Source organism: Syngnathus floridae, chromosome 13 (genome assembly GCF_059516105.1).
Source record: "Syngnathus floridae isolate MCC-2025c chromosome 13, RoL_Sflo_1.0, whole genome shotgun sequence".
NCBI classification, from domain to species: domain Eukaryota; kingdom Metazoa; phylum Chordata; class Actinopteri; order Syngnathiformes; family Syngnathidae; genus Syngnathus; species Syngnathus floridae.
In genome coordinates this window covers 12,839,077-12,860,949 of record NC_142425.1, presented here as the reverse complement: position 1 = coordinate 12,860,949, position 21,873 = coordinate 12,839,077, and the positions used below count along the sequence as shown (strand labels likewise).

General features: G+C 41.2%; 3 protein-coding genes and 1 long non-coding RNA gene across 7 annotated transcripts; 2 read left to right on the top strand and 2 right to left on the bottom strand.

Annotated features, from left to right (window-relative positions):
- The first annotated feature begins 800 nt into the window (after positions 1-800).
- On the top strand, positions 801-10,953 carry dazap1 (DAZ associated protein 1). 2 transcript variants are annotated; one of them, XM_088393270.1, is made up of 12 exons: positions 801-1,255; positions 2,367-2,407; positions 3,173-3,339; positions 3,615-3,680; positions 4,289-4,393; positions 4,570-4,618; positions 6,800-6,882; positions 8,855-9,002; positions 9,094-9,126; positions 9,264-9,413; positions 9,576-9,740; positions 10,128-10,953. In XM_088393270.1, the coding sequence occupies exons 1-12, from the start codon at positions 1,227-1,229 to the stop codon at positions 10,292-10,294; spliced, it is 1,203 nt and encodes a 400-aa protein (XP_088249396.1). In that variant the 5' UTR covers positions 801-1,226; the 3' UTR covers positions 10,295-10,953. The 2 variants fall into 2 exon arrangements, with proteins under 2 accessions (XP_088249396.1, XP_088249395.1); XM_088393269.1 differs by having other exon boundaries at positions 802-1,255; positions 4,286-4,393.
- Positions 4,918-12,809, bottom strand: LOC148388980 (uncharacterized). Its single transcript, XR_015861978.1, has 3 exons — positions 12,296-12,809; positions 12,047-12,162; positions 4,918-5,397 (listed from the first exon to the last, which is right to left on the bottom strand). It is a non-coding gene; the product is annotated as an uncharacterized LOC148388980 (long non-coding RNA).
- Positions 11,138-17,378, top strand: LOC148388979 (dipeptidyl peptidase 9-like). 3 transcript variants are annotated; one of them, XM_088393264.1, is made up of 21 exons: positions 11,138-11,373; positions 12,310-12,400; positions 12,498-12,742; positions 12,857-12,978; positions 13,064-13,237; positions 13,327-13,495; positions 13,565-13,675; positions 13,755-13,883; positions 14,079-14,140; positions 14,238-14,338; positions 14,401-14,578; positions 14,647-14,806; positions 14,893-14,972; positions 15,043-15,213; positions 15,289-15,424; positions 15,536-15,681; positions 15,784-15,930; positions 16,000-16,152; positions 16,219-16,361; positions 16,554-16,665; positions 16,844-17,378. In XM_088393264.1, exons 2-21 carry the CDS (start codon positions 12,345-12,347, stop codon positions 16,934-16,936), a joined length of 2,688 nt encoding a protein of 895 aa, XP_088249390.1. In that variant the 5' UTR covers positions 11,138-11,373; positions 12,310-12,344; the 3' UTR covers positions 16,937-17,378. The 3 variants fall into 3 exon arrangements, with proteins under 3 accessions (XP_088249390.1, XP_088249391.1, XP_088249389.1); XM_088393265.1 differs by having other exon boundaries at positions 11,138-11,406; positions 15,061-15,213; XM_088393263.1 differs by having other exon boundaries at positions 11,139-11,406.
- A 590-nt stretch (positions 17,379-17,968) lies between these two features.
- LOC148388978 (angiopoietin-related protein 4-like) lies at positions 17,969-19,312 on the bottom strand. The gene is made up of 4 exons (XM_088393271.1): positions 18,817-19,312; positions 18,632-18,742; positions 18,474-18,561; positions 17,969-18,163 (listed from the first exon to the last, which is right to left on the bottom strand). Exons 1-4 carry the CDS (start codon positions 19,249-19,251, stop codon positions 18,114-18,116), a joined length of 684 nt encoding a protein of 227 aa, XP_088249397.1. The 5' UTR covers positions 19,252-19,312; the 3' UTR covers positions 17,969-18,113.
- Between the last annotated feature and the right edge of the window lie 2,561 nt (positions 19,313-21,873).

The window sequence follows — 21,873 nt, the reverse complement described above, 5'->3', positions numbered from 1 at the left end:
CAATAATGTGTAACCTTTTTCCCCGTGCAAGATTACACGCAGCACAATGACACTACAATAAGCCAAAAGAGTTCATTTTTGCCCTCTTCGCATCAACCTGGACCACCATTACCCAGCATGCACTTCAGGCACATTAGCCGAGGCTGAGTGGGGTTTTCTCCTCACTGAGGGTCCTTGTGTAGTCATGGTTTAATGTCCACCTACCTCTCATGCTGCAGGGGCCTCTTTAGCTACACTGCTTGTGAATATTAATGTGAGCGCTCACAAGCATCGACAGCAACTTTACCACTGCGGTTTTCATGTTGTGACATTACATACGCGAATAGTTTGGTTGAAATTAGCGAAATGAAATGTACTTATCATTTTGATGAGATAATCTTTTGTAGCTATGGGTGCTCATGTCACAAAAGCTGGCCTTTTGTGTGAGGACTTTAGGTTCTACAGTCTCTAGGACAATTCTCTTAACATTTAGAGAACGTAGGGGTCTTAAATTATTCCCCCCTATTCAGTCTTGTGAATCACTGAAAATAAAGCCACCCCCGTTGAAATGATGCCAACGTGGGTCTGTCTTCAAGAACGTAGCGAATGTGCACCAGTTATAAATGACTTTAAATTGCATTAAGGTTGGTTACATTTATTGAGAGTGAATGTTTTATTAATTTCACATTTCATTTTCAAATGTATGAAGTCATGCATACAGGTTTAAAATTATGTCATTTAGGGTGAGCTTAACAAAATAAGATTGGTTATTTGACAACTTGAGCCACAAGACGGCAGCACATTCTCTATTTGTCTTCATGGAAGGTCAAAGGTCGCCGTGATGCGCGTGAACCTATATAGCGTGCGTGTTTTTGTGCGTAAATATAAATTGGCATCCCTTTATTCAAAAAGCAGAATACTTGAACCATTGATGCTGCACGTGAAAAAAAATAGGCAATGTAAGTGAGGAGGTAGTATTTGCAGTGGTTATTTCTTTGGATGAATTGTTTGCGATCATCCAGTGGTGTTCTTCGGGCTGCTGCGGTGCGGTGCGGTGGTGGTCGCGGTGCAGTGTTCCTTTAAAGGCGGTGCACACTTTCGTGTCGTCATTGCGCAGAGCAGTTTTGAACCAAAAAGCGGAGTGACCTTCCTTGCTTCGCTCTCAGTGTGAGAGGGGCAGCAGTCAAGCGAGAAGCCGGCGGCCACACAGCTCACGCAGCCCCCCCCCCTCCGCTCCAAACTCAGAAATGAACAATTTAATCGGCGATGAAATCGGGTAAGTGTCTTTCTACCAAGCGCCGTTACAAGGCATGGAGTCGTCTCCGAAATTCTTATTATGACTATAACTTGCACTGTTCTCTTTGACAGCTAGCATTTGCTAACGAGCTAGGTTAGCTCTAGTAAGTTAGCGACAGCGCTAGCACCGGCAAATAAGGGCAAAAAGTGACATTTATTGCGGAAATTTGCTATTACGGCAGCTTGAGTACAAACGTCCGACGTTGACCTTGGCTTCAGCCACATTTTTTATTCAGGAAATATCCCAAAGAGCCTCGCTATTCACTTATGCCGGTTGTGTTTTTCTCTCGGTTCGGAGCATCTGCGCTAACCAAGCTAATATTTGCCAGTGAAGCCCAAGTCAGACTGACTTGGCCAAGAGGACACTTAGCGGGCACCGCGGGACTGTTTGAGATGATTTCCCCGGCTCGTCCTCCATCTTTCACACGGTCGCAGATTAAATGGAACCAGTTTGATAGTACGGATGATAAACTGTTAAGTGTCAGCATCCGAGCCAAGCATCCATCCGTGCTCCGACTACAGACTGGATACAGCCGGCTGCAGCCTGTGCCATTGTACCCTCACAATTTGCTGTTAACTGGAGGGTGAAAACGAGCATACTTGGCTAAATGGATGATGACAGAAGCATGTGAGATTAAATAAAGCGGAAAGATGGACAAACTGGTGCTTAAATCACCCCATGTACTTACTGTCGTCACCTGTACACCTGATCAGTCTCATTTACATCAATTGAGTATTTGACAATTACTGAGACTTTATTTATGAATCGATTCCTAACATAATAATTAATTGCAGGGAGCAATTTTGGATTTACACCGGTGAAGCTGGCTGTTTCCGCCTATGTACTGTTTACATCAATCTACCTGACTTGAGTACACTTATGTACTTGACTGCACTTTGACGTCCGACTGTATACCAATGTACGATATACTGTTTGCAGTCACGTACTTGACAGTGTACTCGTCTATCTAACTGTGTACAAATGGATTCATTACTGTTTACATTGGTGTACCTGTTTTTATGCACCTAAACCTGTGTGTTCTCTTTCCATCTGTGAACTTGTCATGGTCATTTCATATCTCTTTTTGTAGAAAATTATTTGTTGGTGGGCTGGACTGGAGCACCACACAAGGTAAGTATCATCACTGTCATATCATTCTTGCTTTTTAAAAAAAAAAAAATTTGCGGTAACCTTAAAACTACACCCAATAGCGTGACAGCTTTGTTGAATACGCAAGCATTCCTGTTGAAATAATCATCAGCCATTTGAATAGGTGTGTTGCTAAATACAATCTCATTTAGTTAACTCTCCAACGACTGTGACGTATTGAACACGGTTTGCTCATCATTGGAATATTTCCCCCCCCCAGTACTTTAATTTAGCATGAGAACATTTGGAGTGGTTCGAATCTTGCTCCTTTTACATGACTGAACGTGACTTTGGTGTTGTTACACAACCTTCTCCGAGATGGTCTAGCCCTCGTCTCAACTCTTCACTGATGAGTTCTTCGTCTGACCAGCGTGTAACTTTGGACTTGTGTGTCTTAACGGCACTGTAGCATAAAGATTACAAGCACAGCAGTGTGGAACTCAGCTTGTTCCCGTGGCATTGACCGCAGGGCTTCCCAGCAATGAGAAAAGCAATTACAGACTCCTCATTTGTTGAAACTTGCTCACTTGGACTCAGTAGGCGTGTGGCGGCATCTCGGGGCTGCGGCGCTATGAAAGTTGACATCGGGCCAGTCCTTTAGGAATCACTTTAAAGATGTTCATTTGTGTTTTCCAAGCTCCATTTTTCACGTCGAATGAATGTGTCCGCCCCTCGAAGCTATTTCACGTTTGCGGTGTTGCTATGATGATTTAATCGGTTTTTTCTTTTTGTTTTATCTTCCCTCAGAAACTCTGCGAAACTACTTCTCACAATATGGGGAAGTGGTAGATTGTGTTATAATGAAGGACAAAACCACTAATCAGTCGCGAGGCTTTGGTTTTGTCAAATTCAAAGACCCCAATTGTGTACGGACGGTGCTGGAGACAAAGCCGCACAATTTAGACGGCAGAAATGTAAGTGTGAAAAGACTCCTGAAACAATACATGTGCATATTTTAAGAAACCAGTTAAGCCGAGACATTCGCTAAGCGCAAGAAAGCGTTGAATGTGGTATATATGTTACTTGCAAAAACGGATTATTTGTTTGCTGAGCAAGATTTACCTGTTTAAAGTCAAATTTAGCAGTTCACGTTGCAATTGTGACTGAACGCAGTAGCTTACTTCATCAACCATTTATTCAAATAGACATTTGACATCGGTGGGTAAATATTTCCCCTCTATGCCGTCAGATTGACCCGAAGCCATGCACTCCTCGAGGAATGCAACCTGAAAAGACTCGAACTAAGGAAGGCTGGGTGAGTAGAATGGGACTTTTTTCTTGCCACACAGTGCTAGGTGTAATAATTGCTAACTAAGCAAATAACCAACCAATGGGGGGGAAAAAAAAAAACCACTGCTTTAATATTTTTTCCACAAATCAATACTATTGGTCAGTCCCCCTTTTTTTTTTTTTTTTTATTATTGACCAATATGAAGTGTTGAAAATGGCTTGCACTCTTTGACATTCCTTTTTTTTCTGGAAAGTGCTGGTTTTGCAAATGTAAGGGATCTGCCTAACACTGGAAAAACACAGAGACTGCATTTCTGGATAAAGCAATCCCGATAATCAAAAGATGTATTATGATGGAGGTCTTTCTTGCGGGAGCAGCCTCGAGCCTTTACAGTCGGAGTGTCGTGCACTGCGACTGCAAAGAGAGTGAGCGGAGGAAGCCGTGTTCCCTGAACTGTGGAGACTAGTGTTTGCGTTGACATGACATGTTGAGAATTATACCCCAGGGCAAGAGGAGAACCTAATTTCTTCTGCAGCGCCTGAATAGATGATGGCTAAGTGGCCTTTTCCCCCCCCCAGGGATAGCCTTTAACAGACACTGTAATCCATACACTCCTTGTTTTCTTTCAGAAGGGCAGCAAAGCCGATAGCAATAAATCGAAGAAGATATTTGTAGGTGGAATTCCCCATAACTGTGGCGAGCCTGAACTCAGGGACTATTTCAATAGGTTCGGCGTGGTGAGTATTGTCACTTGGCTTTATGACTGTTTGGGACATCTTAATTCAAATAAAAAAAAAAAAAGCACATTTTATGGAATAGGAAAGAGCAAATTGACTTTTTTCATGATTTAGGTAAACGAAGGACCCCGTCTGCGTTTTCTAAATGTCCATTGTTTCCCTTTGTCCAATTCAAGGTCACAGAGGTGGTAATGATCTATGATGCGGAGAAGCAGAGGCCCCGAGGTAAAAGCTGATCCCGTTTTCAATCCCACCCTCCCTCCCGTCCGCCCGCCCGCCCTCCCTCCCTCAATACCTTACCATCTTAAATCTGATGACAAACTATTCTGGCCCAAAGAGAAACAGACCATTCAACTGTGGAAATGACATTTAATCACTGCAGCGCTCCATTTGAGGTCATACCAAGCTATCCTAGCGTGCGCTAAATAGACAGTATGACTTCTGTTGTGTCAAAATAACAATCTAGACTTTTAATACCTCATTTTGAGGAGATTTTAAGGATTCCTTGCGTACATTTATTTTTTTTAATTGAGAGAAAAAAAAAATCAGAGATGCACAAATTTAATGGCAAGTAGTTAGCAGATGCTTTAGGAGGAAAAGCGTCAACTAAAAGGGGAGACGTTGGAGGCAGCCAGATGGTCAACATGCAAAAGGAGAGCGAGAGAGAGAGAGCACTTTGAGTTCCAAAGGCGATTTGACCTTCAATGATTGTGTATTTCACAAGAACAAGGGTTGATGTGTTACATATAAAAAAAAAAAAAGGCCTCCTTATGAACTGCCTGAAAGTCGAAGTAACATAATTGCATCTCGTTCAGTCCTCCATGTATAGTGACACTTTCAGCCTCACTGGAAATCAGAGCAGCCACCGGCAATGCTGGTGTCAGCCCGGGTCGGCCCAGTCACCTCCAGTCACATCTGTTCCATCTACATTTGTCCTACATCGTAACGATGCCGCGGCCACGACATGTTCTGTGTTGCTCTTCCTCCTTCACTCCATTTACCCTCTGTTGGGAGAAACGGAATAGTTTGTCATTGGACTTTAACATGATCCAACGCAACCAGTTAACACCATTGCACAATCGTTGTAAGCGTAACTTTTAAAACGTGATGTATAATGTGGCATTAAGTTTTCTTCACCTTGAGTTTGCACATAAGTGATGCGTGTACCTTAAATGGCATATTATGTTTTCCCCCCATATGTAGAAAAGTTAAGTATATTTGCAAGTACGCCCTTTATATTTTCTTTTCCTCTGTGCCCCCCCTCCCCTTCTCCTCGTGAATTGTTTGAATGTGATTAACTGTGTCTCTTAAGGTTTGTCTTTTCTCCTTTAGGTTACTGTGCATTGACTGGTACCACAGAGGTACAGGCCAAACTTTGGAAAAAAGGCCCAAACGCTCAATTGGTTCTTGGGGTGTATACAAAGTCAGAACTGTTATGTTAGAGGTTATTTTTCATTTTGATACATTGCATAAATATAGCATAAAAGGATTGACAGTAGTTTGGAATAGCAAGTCCTAAATTGAGATTGAGGACATTGACAGATGTTATTAATATCAATAGGCCACATAACTTGGGGATACTTGGCTGGAGGTCTCTGAAATCTCGTTGTCTCTAAGGATGTTTTAGCGAATTCAGGTTAGTTCCCCGAGTAGAGATGGGTACTCAGCCTAGTTCTGCCAAAGTGGAAAGTTGATTTAATTGAAGTAGAAGTAGATCACTCTGGCATTTGGAAAAATATTGTCTGAAAGTCCGTGTTTTTGTTTTTATTAATTTAGGCTCAGTCGTCAAGATTACATTTAAAACCTACATTTTGATAAATGAGTTTTTTTGTGTGTGTTCCTGGTGATCTTTGTATGTGCCCCATGAAAATTCATTTTTGGGAGAGCAGTTCTGGCCTATATCTTTGTGTTACCATTTGCAGTGTTTTATTGTTGAATTTTGGCTTATCCTGGCTGACTCAAAAGTCAAATCTCAAATTTGGGAAAGCTTGGAGAAAGCGCTAGGCATTCTACAGTTTGTGTTTCTCCATGTTTTTTGTAATGCATTAACAATGGCTGCCACAAGTATGTGCTCCGAAGCAAAATACCCAGGACGATTCAAGGTGGGGTTTGGATGAAACCGCAGAAAATATGCCTTTTGACTCCGAATTAATTCATGAATATTTATCATCCATCCTTCATGTCCAATGGTCACTTCATGGTCCAAATACTCCAGAGCAATGTTTGCAGGTTTTGTAGTCTTGGATTTTGTGTTTGTTTTCCCGCTCGTGCGACGTCATCCAAACCCCAAGAGCCTCTCGCTCAATCTTGACAGATCCTCACTCTGCCGAATCCCGATACTGTTCTTCATCTTGTGTTGTCACAACCCCCCCCTGCTACCTTGATTCACTCTTGGTCGTTGGCTAGGTTTTGGATTTATTACTTTCGAGGCCGAACAATCAGTGGACCAGGCTGTCAACATGCATTTTCACGACATCATGGGCAAAAAAGTGTGTAGTTGTAGTTTTATTTTAACCTTCAGATAAAACAGAGGCTTTGGCGACTGACTTTATATTAGAGTGGAATGCAATGCTGTCGCATACAATTTGACTCCCATTGCAATATGTTACAATCCGCCTTCTGAACACAAAAACATTTTTATAAACTGTTCAACTCTGAATTTGGATATTTTAGGGCTTGTCGCCCAAGGCTCTGTTTAAAACAGACCACTCCTCTAGGTTGCAATGTTATTCTCAAAAGTAATTCTCTTATGGAAAAAAAAAATATATATATATATTTGTAAGCCTACATAATTATAATTAAAATCACAGCTCAATGAATATGAGTAGAATTGACTTAGAGGATTGGTCCAATCAGTTCTGTTTCTTTTTGTTTTTTGATATTTGGTTGGCAGGTCACTTCCACGTCAACATGTCTTCTTTTACGTTAAAAAAAAAAAAAAATCAGTGACCTCAATCAAAGAATCTCCATACTGTGTCCATCCGCTTTACAAAAACAGAGTTTAAGAGGTCTCTTAAATCACACTTGAAAAAAATAGATGATTTTATGGCACGTGCCAGGATTGTTTAGCGGGCATAAGTAATCCGATTACAGCAAGAGAAAAAGTAAATAATTCATCACGGCACAATGTTAAAGCGCATCTTACATGACGCACAACAACCATTATAGTCACTGTGTCTATTTCCACTTAAACGTGGCAATTGACTCGATTATTCTTAAAATAATGACTCTCAGGATACCTTAATTAAAATGTGGCTTTCTCATTATATCTAGCCTACATCCAATCCGAATTGGGTAATGGATTTAGCTCAACTTGTAAACGCTCCAGTTAAGACACCCCCTCTTGACTTTGCCCTGATTTTTTTTCCAGCAGGCATCAAGCCTCAACTTAATCCATTGTTCTTGACTTGACATTACCTTACACCGGGACTTGAGGGAGCTCGGGGGGAGGTATGAGTTACAAAATTAGAAAATGGAGCACATCAAACTGAGTTACAAATCCCAGTTCTGCTGTTGGGGACTTTCCAGAAGTCACAGTATCCATCACAGCAAGCTGTGATGCCCACGGGAGAAAGCGCTCCGCTAGCTGTCGGCGGCGGCGGCGGCAGCAGCAGGGGCCACTACCCGACTTGCGCCTAATTGGGTCGACAGCGATAAAAGAGAGGCTTGCCAGCAACACCTTTAAAGCTGGGTGGAATTTGTGATTCATTTTCTTCCTGCAAGGTGACCCCAATAACTCAAGCCCTCAGTCTATTTCTGGTTGGCTCCCCCTTAGTCTCTGCCCGGTTTCCTTCAGCTGGTTAACTGTTTGTTGCTGTGCCTTGTCACACACACAGCAAGTTAGAAATGGAACACAAAAAAGCTCAAGATCATTAGTCTTGGAACGAACGGAGGACTTTTGAGACACTTTTCGACAGAATTGTACCTTTTGACACGGTATGAAGATTCAGTTTTATACTGGAAAAAATGTTCGTTTTTTTTTTCTTTCTGCATGTTTACCTTGTATTTTATTAGAATTGAGATGCAATTTTCTCTTGACATCCATCCCCCTTAAAACATATTCCAAATAGAATAAATTGAGATTCTTCATATACTTTAGATGCAGAAAGGTAAGTTGTAATTCTATATTAGAGTATACAATTATTTTTGTAGAAGGCAGTTCATTGAATTTATATTTTAAAAAAATCTATGTTTCTCAGGTACATTAAATTTTCAGATCAAGACATCTCTACAATTCTTGCAATTTTTTTTTAATCCAATTTGATTTGTAGTACCTGATACACATAGCTGTACTTGTCTCCTGGTTACGCAATAATTTTTAAAGTGAAACTTTTGAAATTGGCCCCAAACAACAAAGATAAAAGTCTCAAAATTTGGATTAGGACAGGTCTGACTAGGTGGGGGACTTGACGGGCCATTTGCAGGCATTACCAAATGTTTCCTCCTTGTCCCTTTGTCCAGGTTGAAGTAAAGAAAGCAGAACCCCGTGACAATAAAGCTCCTGGCCAGCTCGGTCCAGGCCAGTGGGCACCCAGGAGCATCTTGAGTGCAGCTAATGGTTGGCCAGCACAGCCTGCCCACAGTTGGCAACAGCCTTATGGGCCACAAGGTGAGTTTTGGGAGTTTTTAAAAAAGCTCAACTGGACCTTGAGCAAGTCTACTTTTGTCTAAAGCGTTGTACTATTATTTTGTCCTTGAAGGCATTTGGGTTTCCACTACTGGCCCACCTATAGGTATGCTCTCAACCTCACCAAATCATCTCACCTAATGTTTTCTCCATGTAATAATAACTTTAATTGAAGTCATTGTTACGGTATGATGGCAAAATGACTTTTTTTTAATGTTCTAATTATGTTCTCTAATTGCTCAGGTGGTTACGGACCGCCATTAACAGCGGGCCGGGGAACCCCGACACAGCCCGCTTCACCTTTCAGTGCGTTCCTGGTCACCACCCCAGCAGGCAGTTTTGCTGCAGCTCAGGGCTACCCTGCGCAGGGCTTCAGCACAGCACCTCAATTTGGTGAGGGACACACACTTGGCTAGCAAGCACAAACTTTGCAGGAAGAAAGTGTAGAACTTGATGGGAAGTGAGTTGATGAAAGACAAAAGTATTAAGTGTCATACAATGTGCAACTTATGAATGGAGGAAAATCATTAAGAGTATCATTGTATTGTCTAACAGGTTACACTTTTGGCACTCCTCAAGCAGAACAGTATGTTCAGCAGGTTCCTCCTCCACCTACAACTCCCGGAAGTGCAACATTAGGCTTTGCTCCTACCACTACACCAACTCAGGACTTGAGCAAAGCTTCCTCTGGGCAGCCCGACTTTCCGTATAGCCAATATGGTGAGATACGTCTTTCTCTCCCTTTTTTTATTTGTTTTGCACCTAAGCACAGCCCAAGCCTCAGGGTAAATTTTGGTCCCAACTTACTTTTAATGCAAATGCATTCTTGACACCGTGAACTAAGGGCTAACTATTGGAATGAGGTTTCTCCAGCAAAGCTGTTGTGCAAAAAGCAAATCTGATTGGTCAGGATGATTTTTTCACTTTTGTGTAATTATATTTCACATGAGGCAGCATGGTCAAGGTGTGGTTTGCACATCTGATACAGTTGTGCAGGTCGCCCTCTACCGTTTATGTTGTGTCACTGTCTTTGGGTGTTTTTTGGAAATGAGTCACTCTGTCCCAGTCATGTCTTTTTCCTGTGGCCTCAAATGTCATCCAACGCAGGCTACGCTCAGGACCTGACTGCGTACAGCCACACCTTTGCAGATCCAAGCCAGACAACGGCCTCATATGGCTCAGCACAGCCGACTGCTGCTCCACAGCCTGTCGCCAACACGTTTGGAAGAGGGCAAAACCACAACGTACAAGGCTTCCACCCGTATCGACGTTGACTGGCACTTTGGGACAGGAATTATGTAAAATTTTATACAGAAATATTCTAGGGGGGGGGCGGGCAAAAGGAGTCAGGTAAATGTGTGTTGGATTGTTCTTTGGGTTACTTTAAATGCACATTGTGAGATGGAAACCTCCATGTAAGTAGGTCTTCCAATTTGGTTAATAGAGTTGTACAAATATTTTTCTTTACCTAATTTATGGAAAATTCATGATGAAACTCAAAGATGCTTTTATGTCCAATATGTCAACAATGTTTTATAGTAGAACTAAAACTACTTTGCAATAATTTTGATTGTTGTTGAACACTAGCACATAGACTATATGAAAAGAGACTTACATATAAATATGTATATTTATGGTTGACACAAATGAAAACAGGGTTTTGCATTTCCCCAGCTTTAAATTCTAGGGAAATTGTTTTTATTTGGTCACTGTTGTTTACGTTCTGAGCCTTTCAAGTTTGTTTGAAATTGAGATTATAGATATATATTATACACAAACTGTGCAATTTTTTAAAAAGGAATTTTGTACTCAAATGTACACTTTGCTTGTTTTTTTTTTTTTTATTTAAAGATGTAGACTTCCCTCAGGTGGCTGTTTTGGGTGCGTTATGCACTTATGCAAAAAGGACAAATTATTAAAAAAAAAGTCGTTACATGGATGTCTTTTCCCTTAATTTATTTTGGAATCCTGAAGTAATTAACTTATTTTTAGTTTGGTAAGTAGACACCATTCGAATATTGTAATATTATATTAATATTGTATGTAATTTCCTTGACTATTTTTATTTATTTTGAAAAGTGTCGATGAGATGTCAATTCTGGGCTTCCGTCAACATATGATTTTTCCACATCCGGGTATTAGAATCGGGTGACGCGTCTTCACTCCATGACTGACTGCTAACAACTCAGACAAGCTACAAGTTATCAAAACAAAAAAGAAAAGCTGATGTACAAAGGACAAACATATCCCCCCCACCCGTAAATGCAGTCTTGCTAAGTGAGAGTCCTGATTCTAATGTCCGCTACATGACGACCAAAGTTACGTCAACGAACTTACTCCTGCTTTCTATGACGTGAGTCGTCAACTAAAGATAAAGTCAATCAAGGTCGGTGTGTGTGTATGTGATTCAAACCCTAAATGTATTTCACTGGTTAAATTATTGTTTTGTTAAATTCACGAAGTAGCCTGTTGTAGCTAGTTGGGGGGGAAGGCCCAAAAGATTTTTAAAGAAACACAAGTTTAAATACTTTTTTTTTAAAGTTGTCATTGCTATGTATAGATAAATCCATCAGTTTGTTGTGTACACTGCCCCGACATGTGTTTATATGACAATTGACAACTTTGCCCAAGAGGAGGATTCAAAATCACACAAGTCTGCTACAACTAAGTTTTAAAAAGTAAATAAAATGAACCCTAGTCTAACATCATAATTTGTAAATGCTAAAATTACTCAAACTTCAGATTTGACAAAGTTTTGTACACTCAAAATTTTAAAGCTGCTTGTCAATTTATTTCCTCCAAAACTGCAAAGTCATCTTTTTGAGATAACTGACAACGCAGGGAATCACCTCTTGTTGGAATTTGTATATCCACCCATTCCCAAGCAACAGAACAGTTTGCAATATAGGCCACAGCGCTTAGTCAAATGTGCCATGAGTGTGTTATATTTGCCAGAGTACTGACACAGACGTGGAAGTGTTGGCGTCATACAGCAGTCACAAAATCAGACTCCAAAGCAAGATCACCTTGTTGTGGACTTTTTGGGAAGAGCTTAGGCTGAAGAGTAGCAGCGCCAGGATGTTGCCGCACGCCGATATCTTTTCGGACTTTGCCCGTCATCACAGTAACGGAAACCGTTTACCTGTCGATAGCATGTGAGCTTAGATTAGATCAGCTATGTTCTGTGTAACGTTTCAGTTAGACCAGGTTCTTGTCATGCTGGTGGTTTAACATGGATTTTCATTTGATTTGATTTTTTGTCGTTTTGTGCTCACCTTCTATTCTTTAGGAAGCCAAAACTGGTTCAGGGCCATCCAGCGCTTCATGCACATCGTTAAGAGGCTGAAAACTGAAGACAAGAAAGAAGACAGACAGAGCAGGTATGGAAATTAAAACATTTTTGTTTTTATGTTGTCAGTGAAAACGTGTGCTATTTTTTTCATTTTTTTTTCCATTCATCCGAACATGTCTCTGCAGCATTAGAGAAGCGCTGGCAAGCATGCCGGTGTTGAACGAGCTCTCCGACAGCACAGAGGTTGTGGAGATGGACGATGTGACTTCAACCCTTTTCCAGGTGCCAAAACATACGTGGGTGGAACTGCAAAAAATCATTCACGGCCGTCGCCAGAACATAGGCTTTCTCGTCAACAAGGCGCCATATGACTTCCAGTTTGTCCAGAAGGACGAGACCAGCAGGCATTCCCATCGTATCTATTACCTCGGTAAGATGGAGAAAAGAACGGGCCTAAATACTGGTGTCACACTAGACCGCTAAAAAAATTGCTTCAAATGGTCGTAGCAAGATTTCAGAGTTGCTTTGTCCCCTCGTTTGACAGGTACGCCTTACCACATTAGGGGCAGTCAGGAAAACGTCTTACTCTACTCTGACATTCCCAAGAAGGTACGCAAAGAGGCCCTTCTCCGTCTGTCATGGAAGCATCTGCTGGATGACTTTAAGGTGCGCCTGTTTTTATTTTCATTCTTCTTTATTATCAAAACAAAATGGCTTGATCACGAGCGTGTCCTGTCGTCCATCCATTTAGGCCAGCCCTCACGCCAACGTTTTCTCAAGGGAGGAGGAGCTTCTACGAGAGAGGAAGCGATTAGGGGTCTCTGGCATCATGTCTTATGACTACCACCGATCAACGGGACTTTTCCTGTTCCAGGCCAACAGCAGGCTTTACTACTGCGTTGACGGTTCCGATAATGACTTCAAAGTGAGTTCTACAATTGTAAAATATTTCCAACACCATGTGGACCGATCCATTTTCATTTTGAATTGACTTGTGGCTTTCTTTGCATGCAGCAAGAGCCAATGAAGCCTTGTGAGATTAAGAGCAAATGTTCAGGCGTGCGCATGGATGCCAAAATTTGCCCGGCCGATTCGAACTTGATCAGTTTTGTCCATAAAAATGACATTTGGCTGACCAGCATCAAGACGAGCGAAGAAAAGCGGCTCACCTTCTGCTGTAAAGGTCAGAAAGGAGATTTTTATAAAGCGTTGCTTCAATGGTGCGTTGATTGTCTTTGAAATGTCATTTCAGGCCTTGATAAATCAAACACGGATGCCAAAACTGCTGGCGTGGCCTCTTTTGTCACTCAAGAGGAATTTGATCGTTTCACTGGATACTGGTGGTGTCCGGCAGCGGAAGATGGTGAGAAATATGTTGTCATAGTTTCTATTTCACATGTCTTCCCTTGTCTTCTTTCTCTGTGTTTTGATTGCTGCCTTAGGATCAGATGGTGGAAAAACATTGAGGATTTTGTATGAGGAAGTGGATGAATCAGAGGTTGACATCATCCACGTTCCATCTCCAGCTCTGGAGGAATGTAGTACGGATGTGTACCGATACCCACGCGCAGGTACTTCTGAGTCATGTGTCCAAATCTGCGCAGAACAACTTTTATTTGGGGTTTCAAAGATACTTAGGTTCTAAAAAAAGATATTATGAGGAGTTGCCCCTAAGTTTCATGAAGCTGTAATATACATTTTACACCACAAGAGGGAGCAATTGCATTGAATGGTTCTGAATAGCATATAACAGTGCTTATTTCCAGGCAGCAAGAACCCGACTGTTACCCTGAAATTAGCTGAAATCAAGATAAACAATCTTGGCAATGTGAGTGTTTTCTCCTTTTGAAACGGCTTCTGTTTGTCTATTTTGTTGTCGTCATCCAATCCAATAAAAATGATCAATAATCGGCTTTCCTCTCTAGATTATCAGCACACAGGAGAAGGAGTTGCTTGTGCCTTTCGCAAGCTTGTTCCCCACTGCAGAATACATCACCCGAGCTGGATGGACTAAAGATGGTCGATAGTATGTTAGTGTGGTGAAGAAAAAAAAAAAGTGATGACTCCTCTGACTCACTCTCCTCTCAGTGCATGGGCAGCCCTGATGAACCGAAGGCAGCAGCATCTCCAATTGGTCCTGTTACCTTTGTCACTCTTCATTCCCGTAGACCTGGACAACACCACAAGACTGGAGAGCCTGGAGGCTGCTGGGGACACGGCTCACCCACTCATCATTTACCAACAGAAGAGTGACATATGGATCAATGTACATGGACCTCTCCATCATATACATAAAAAAAAGGAATGACAGAAAGCTGCAATTTTTTTGTTCAGGTCCATGATGTCTTCTACCCATTCAATCAAAGCAACGATGAGGAGCTCACATTTCTCACTGTGAACGAGTCCAAAACAGGTTTCTGCCACTTGTATAAGGTCACCACACTATTGGAACGGGGCAGTTACAACTGGAGCAAAGACTACACACACTCTGAAGGTATCTTGGTGCTAAATCGAAATATTCATGTCAGCATTTTCCATGTGAACTGATCCCCCTCTGGTTTTATTCTTCACGAACACCAGATCATTTCAAATGTCCAATCAAGGAAGAGGTGGCACTGACGAGCGGGGAGTGGGAGGTGTCGGCCAATCACGGATCAAAGGTTTGCTTCTCTTGACGTGAAGCATCGGGAGCATGACAAATCATTCTGATGATTTTCCCTCTTCATGCAGTTTTTGCCCAACCCTCAGGTTTGGGTGGATGAGAGCAAAAAGCTGGTGTACTTCCAGGGAACAAAAGACTCGCCCCTGGAGCAACACTTGTACGTCGTGAGCTACGAGTCACCGAGAGAAATCGTGCGACTCACCAAGCTTGGGTTCTCACACAGCTGCTCCGTGAGCCCTGTGCGTACTCACTTACGACGCACCCCAAAACACACAAGGGCATATGTGTCAACTCTCAAATGTGTTTTTGCGCAGACCTTTGACCTCTTTGTGAGCCACTACAGCAGCCTGACCAGCACACCTTGCGTGCACATCTTCACGCTGAACAGCTCAGAAGGAAACCCGTTGCACAAAGAGCCCGAGTTCCTGGCGAGTCTGATGGAGCCTTCTGGTACTGAGTGACTTTTTTCAAGGTTTCTTTGAAATAGGAAGTAAATTAGGAGCATTTTTCGTGTTCTGTTTAGACTTGATCACAATGATGTTCTCCTGGTTTTCCTTTCAGATCTCCCCCGTAATTACAGCCATCCTGAGATTTTTAGCTTCATGGGGAAGTCTGGCTTTCAGCTTTATGGCCTCTTGTACAAACCACACGGTTTGGTTCCAGGGAAGAAATATCCTACTGTTATCTTCGTCTATGGTGGTCCTCAGGTTTGAGTTCTTCATTCTAATTGTAAACACTTATGTGCATTCTTTCAAAGTATTTTTTTTCTTTCTTCTGAGTTTAACCATTTTTTTATGTTTTTTTTCCAGGTCCAGTTGGTAAATAATTCATATAAAGGCATCAAATACCAGCTGATGAACAGTTTGGCATCTCTTGGTTACGTTGTGCTCATCATCGACGGGCGGGGCTCCTGTCAGCGAGGACTCGCGTTTGAAGGAGCTGTGAAGGACAAAATGGTATGGCTGTGAAGAACTCACTCAAACTGAATTGATGGCAGAACTGTAACTCTTATTTTCCTTCACCAGGGTCAGGTGGAGATTGAAGACCAGGTGGAGGCTTTGCACTACATAGCGGAAAAGTACAAGTTTGTGGACTTGAAACGTGTCGCCATCCATGGCTGGTCCTATGGAGGCTTCCTCTCTCTCATGGGCCTCATTCACAGACCTGATATTTTTAAAGTAAGTTTTTCCTCATGTTCCTCCTGTCTTTTAAAGAATTAACAGAATATTTTTTTGGGTGTTTAGGTTGCCATCGCAGGAGCTCCAGTCACAATGTGGATGGCTTATGACACCGGTTACACAGAGCGCTACTTGGATACTCCCGAAAACAACCAGAAGGGCTACGACGCTTGCTCGGTTGCACTTCACGTCAACAAGTTCCCTAATGAGTAAGAGCGTTCATTTCAAAATACTTTTAGTTCACATGGCCACATTAGCATATTAACAAAAACTATTAGGAATGTTCAATGTCCCAAAAATGTTTCAACGTGATTTGTCACAAAAAAGTAACATTAAGAAGTGTGGAATTTGTTTGTTTGCCTGCCTTTGAATGTGCTGAATCGTGCCGTTAAACCCCACAGACCAAACCGACTACTGATCCTGCATGGATTTCTTGACGAGAACGTTCACTTTTTTCACACTAACTTTTTGGTATCCCAACTCATCCGGGAAGGAAAACCGTACAATCTTCAGGTAGGTCTCAAATGACATCTTACTTTTACTTTGCTGTTGTATATAAAAGTATATCATCCTTACATACTAATTCAATTTAAGGAAGTCATTCAAATGAATCTTCACAAATTGATTGACAGTCAGAGCGGTAATGACGTTTGTTCACGGTTGCTGTTTTCCGTGTTTAAAATGTCTTAAGGTTTATCCCAATGAACGGCACAGCATCAAATGTCCAGAGTCTGGAGAACATTACGAAATCACGCTGATGCATTTCCTCCAAGAGAACCTCTGATCTTTTTTTTTTTTTTCCCCCTCACACTTATATGATGCGCACACGACTCTGTTCCAACAGGGGTCGCTGTTGTGCATCTGCTTTTATGCACAAAAAGTCTTGAGCTACTTAATGAATGTTGTACTTTCTAGTAGAAAGTTTCTACTCATATTTATATTCATATTCTAAACTTTTGGAAAGTACTTCTGAGTTATAGTGTACAACATAAGACATACTAAAGGTCCACAATATTTTCGTTTTTATTGTCTATTTTGCCCTTAGAATTAAATTGAGCACTGTTTCACTGTCTTAGCTGGTAAGGAGCCTCACTAGCAACATTAATGACATTTTTTTTTTTTTAATCAACAAAGTAATTATTTTTGTTAGTTGTCAGTGAGGTTGTCTAAGTACTGTGCTATTTTGTCAAACTTTGATTAAAAAAATATATATATATTTGTGCAAAGGATATTGTTATTGCGGTATTTTTTCAAATATCAATATTAACTGACTTCATGCTGTGTAAAATCTCCTAAAAAGATTTAATGGCCTTGTTACTTACTGCTCTGATGAGCACAATCTCTTCATGCATTTATTTGCTTCCTGTCATTTGGAAAAAATATATGGGGATGTAAACCAAGATATTGTTTTAATATTTTACTGAGCTTTGCTTTAAACAAACAAGTTTTGCTGTTGGTGTTCATACTTTGTGTGGAATTTTTAGGTACCTAATCAGGACAAGACACAAACTTTTGAAATATATCTGAAATTTATTTTCACTCCTTACAAAAGATATATTTGATGTAGACAAGTTAAAAAAATACTAAAAAATAATTTGTTTTAAAAAGCCCTTATAAAGGGAATACTTCTAATTGTCAATGTGACAGAAATTTTACAGCATAGCATAGAAACACAAATCTGATAATTCAGTGCAAAAACAGATGATAAATGTGCTTGCTGACTTTGTCAGCCAGTTTTTCCAGTCTTAAGTTCTTCTCATCTTGCTTTGGTTCTTCTGCTGCCTTTTCACTCAAGACGTTATTGCTGGTTTATTGGAATGGGTGCAAGCTTCTTAAGAGCTGTCCTCAAAGAGTTATGTCTCTTGATGTTGTTCCAAAACATCCTCCTCGGCTGATACTTGAGCGAGCCGGACCTTCTGGGATATTTGCCGGCGCAGTTGACATCCAGATCATTGTCGCGGTCATCTTTGTTGAAAGGAAGACTCGAGACTCTTTTCAGAATGCTTCCTCCCTGAAGAGAGATAACATTGTCAAGATCATGCAATGGAGGCCTCATTGGCCTGAACTTTGGACTGTCTGCAAACAACCCTGACAACAAGTCAGGCTTTGTACTTTAAGTGGCAAAGGTTTAGTTTTGTTTTTAAACGTGGCACTTTAAATAGCTCATCCTTTGTCAAGCATGACGCAATCTTTACAGCACTGTCAAAGTTCAATGCATTGCCGGAGCTAGTTTTTTTTTTTCCCGAAGGGGGGGGCACTTCAATTACTTGAACTTCTGAACATTATATAACAGAAAAACTTTTTCAAAGTCATTTAATTACCTCTTTGGCCGTCAGTCGGCGCCGTATTTTCCGTCAGTGTCGTCTCCTCGTGCCTCCGCCTGAGGAATCGGACTCCCCTGTGTGAAACCTAGAAAGATGGAAGTCTGTCAGTCGAGATGAACTTGTGCATTTGTCTCTGAGGACGGAAAGACGCTCACCTTTTTCTGCAGTGTCAGCAGGTGTAAACTCTGCTTGTCCAGCTTATCTTGTTGCTGCCTGATCTTGTCCACCATTTGGTCGATACGTCTGTTCTGCACCGCCATGATTTTCTGGGAGCACAACTTTCTGTTAGGTGTTTGTCGTCACTCTCAGCATTTCAAAACTCAAGTTTCTTTTTACTCACCTGGATGAACGACATTGTTAAGTTGTCGCCTCTGTTGACATCTGTGGTCTCTTGAAGCGCTTCATCCACTTTCTCCTCAAGCGTGTTCATGCGGGAGTGGAATTCCTTGGTTTGCTTCATCATCTCCTTAACCTCAGCACCCATTTTTTCCTTCTCTTCCCGTTCGGCCTTCACCACTTTGTCTTGCTCAGTCTGCTTTCCCTCCAGCGCGACCATAGTGGCGTTGAAAGCTTTCAGACGGCTGGTGATGTCCCTCATCTGGGCTTTGGTCTTGTCTACATGCTCCTTGAGACCTTGGCCCAGCTGAAGCAGGCCGTGGGCCACCACGTTGACGTCATCCCACGAGGCGTACTTGTCTGCCCTGTCCACGGGGAAACCCGCTGCTGCGTTGAAGAGCAGCACGGGGACGAGGATGGCGGTCTGAAGCGTCTTCATCTTGGCTTAGTTTGGATTGGATTGTTGTTCTTGTTGTCTGTGGTTTGCTGTAGACGGAATTGTAAGGTTTTTATAGCTGAGCACTCCGGCTGAGGCTTGCTGTGATTGGCTGCAAGGCTTTGGAGGTGGAACACGGAGGATAGTTTGGGGAGTGGAAACAGGTCACCACTTGTAAAATGACGCAATCCAAGCACTTCATTTCTGGCAGACATTTATAATTGTGCTAAAGGTTGTTTTCTTAAAATATTACAATCCGATTGGTTTTATCCAGTAGAAGGAATATTGTTTATTAAAGATTATGCAAAATTTTAAATGCTCAATTAACGCTTTAATTAATTTGAAGTATTTGGTTAGGGTTAGGTTGTTTTTAATAGACCTTAAGGACCTTAAACCACAGATTAGAATAACAAATTCGGCTTCATTCAGTTATTTAAAATCTGTCACCAAAGATACCAAATTAGAATCAAATAACATAGTATACATTCATATATCTATTTATTTTATTAATTCCCGATAAAGTGAAATATGCCATATGTAAGCAAGAAAAATAAAATCCCAGCTAGTAAAATATTTTTTTTCAGTTTGGTGCCAGTAGCTGCTATGAATCAGGAATGGTGGGGAGAAGTTGGTGAGAAGTAGGGGAAAGTTCACCCCGCTGGGCTCTTTACAACTTCGCTCCTGCCTGACAGCAAAATCCCAAACAATGGCACGCACATCAAGACACTCACATGAAGCCAGACACCACTCACGTTTTCCACGAAATGGAAACTGAAACACTTTCGCTGTATTTAGGCAGATTCAAACTTTATTAGTCAAATAAGCAAACTTATAGCACATTTAAATTGTTGTCAAATTAATTCTCAATCCCCCAAAAATATAATTAGGAGTTTTTAATGATTGAATTATTAAAACAATGTTACCTATTTTAAAGCATACACATTGTAACTTTCTACATAGCTTTGTGTGTGTTTTTTTTTCCTCCTGTCCATTCATTCAGAAGAACAATAAGTGAAATGTCAAGGACACGTTTATCCACAGTGCTCATGCAGAGCACGTTTCCCTGCAGCAGCTGCTGCTGCTCGGCACGTATCCCCCATCCTCCTCTGCCTCCGCTGACGTGAGGTATAGCACAGCAACGTGAACTCACTGTTCCATGAAGGCTTGCCCCTTCTGTATAGGCATTTAGCATAAAATATAGTCATAAATTCAATTAAAAAGCAGACATATGCACGTATTGTGTTCATATTTAAGATTTGATTTTACATCTGGAAATGAAGTGACCCCCAGTAACGGTGATGAAAAATTGTGGCCCACTCCATCTGAAATTGCTCGTCCGTGATTTACACAAAAGAAACTTACCAGTGATATTAAATGATAAATTAATACATTCATTTGAATTAACCAGTTAATGCAAAAAACATGACAGCTCTCTCGATAATGTAAATGCGCCTGATCTCGCCAAATGTGAGTGTCTAAATGAAATAATTCATGACAGTTTTCATCTTCTGAACATTCCTGAATTGTTGTTAGCGATCGGCAAGGCTGCTGCATAAATGACAACACCATGTGTCCCATCACATCTGCACGTGCATAGTACACGAGATTCCCTCCACTGTGTAGAATGTGATTTTAGACACCAGTGGGTTAGTGTGTGAAAGGTGAGACTGTCGTCACATGGTTTCTCTGTTGCATCAGCCTTGGAGAAAAGCTGCTGCTGCTGGATCACAAACAAGAAATGTGTTCTCAGCAGCCACAATAATGCTCTCGAGCAAGATTGTTCAAAATGTTGCCACAGACTGTCGTGATCATTGTATCATACCACTGCAAGTAACAAATACAATCTATATTTAGTAGTGTGTGTGCAGAAATGTCATCCCACAGGGATCCATGCTTGGACCAGTACCGTTTTGTCTTTACATGCTTCCCTTGGGAAGTATTATAAAGTACTCTGATAGAATATGTTGATGGGATGCACATTGTATTGTTTTGTATCTGGTTAGTTTTAAACTTTATGTCCAACAAGGTTTTATGCAATTTTTTACTCTAATTCAAACTATCATAAACATAGAAAGATCTCTTAAGTTGTGAGCTGCTCTGTTTCAAAAGGCGCCGTTGGTCATAAAATGAATTGTTTCAATTTGTATGTTGCTGCCATGAGGAATTCATTTCCTCCGGGAACTAAAAGCAGCTGCTATTTACACTCCAAAGGTTGAGTTTTCCTTCATTCATCACTTGCGTTGGAATGAACTTTTACCCAGATTCCACTCAGAGTATGCATCCTTTTTGTCCCAGCTTGCTCTGTGGCTTGTTCTTGCCATTTTTTTTTCTCTTTCACAATCTCATTCTCCAGTTTGCACTTTAACCCAGAAAGCATTGTTGTTTTTCAGAGGCCTCGGCACAACACACTTGACTTTTTAAAATTTATTTATTTTTTGATGGACGGATGGATGGATGGATTGATGACTCCTGTTTTGTTGGATTTCAGGACATATAGTGATCAAAAGTAGCAAATGAAAAGAATCTAAAGATTTACACCACCAGGAAAATATTTGTTTGTGAAAGTTATTAGCTGATGAATTCAGTAACACACTTTTCATCTGTGTGTAAACAAGTTTTTTCAAA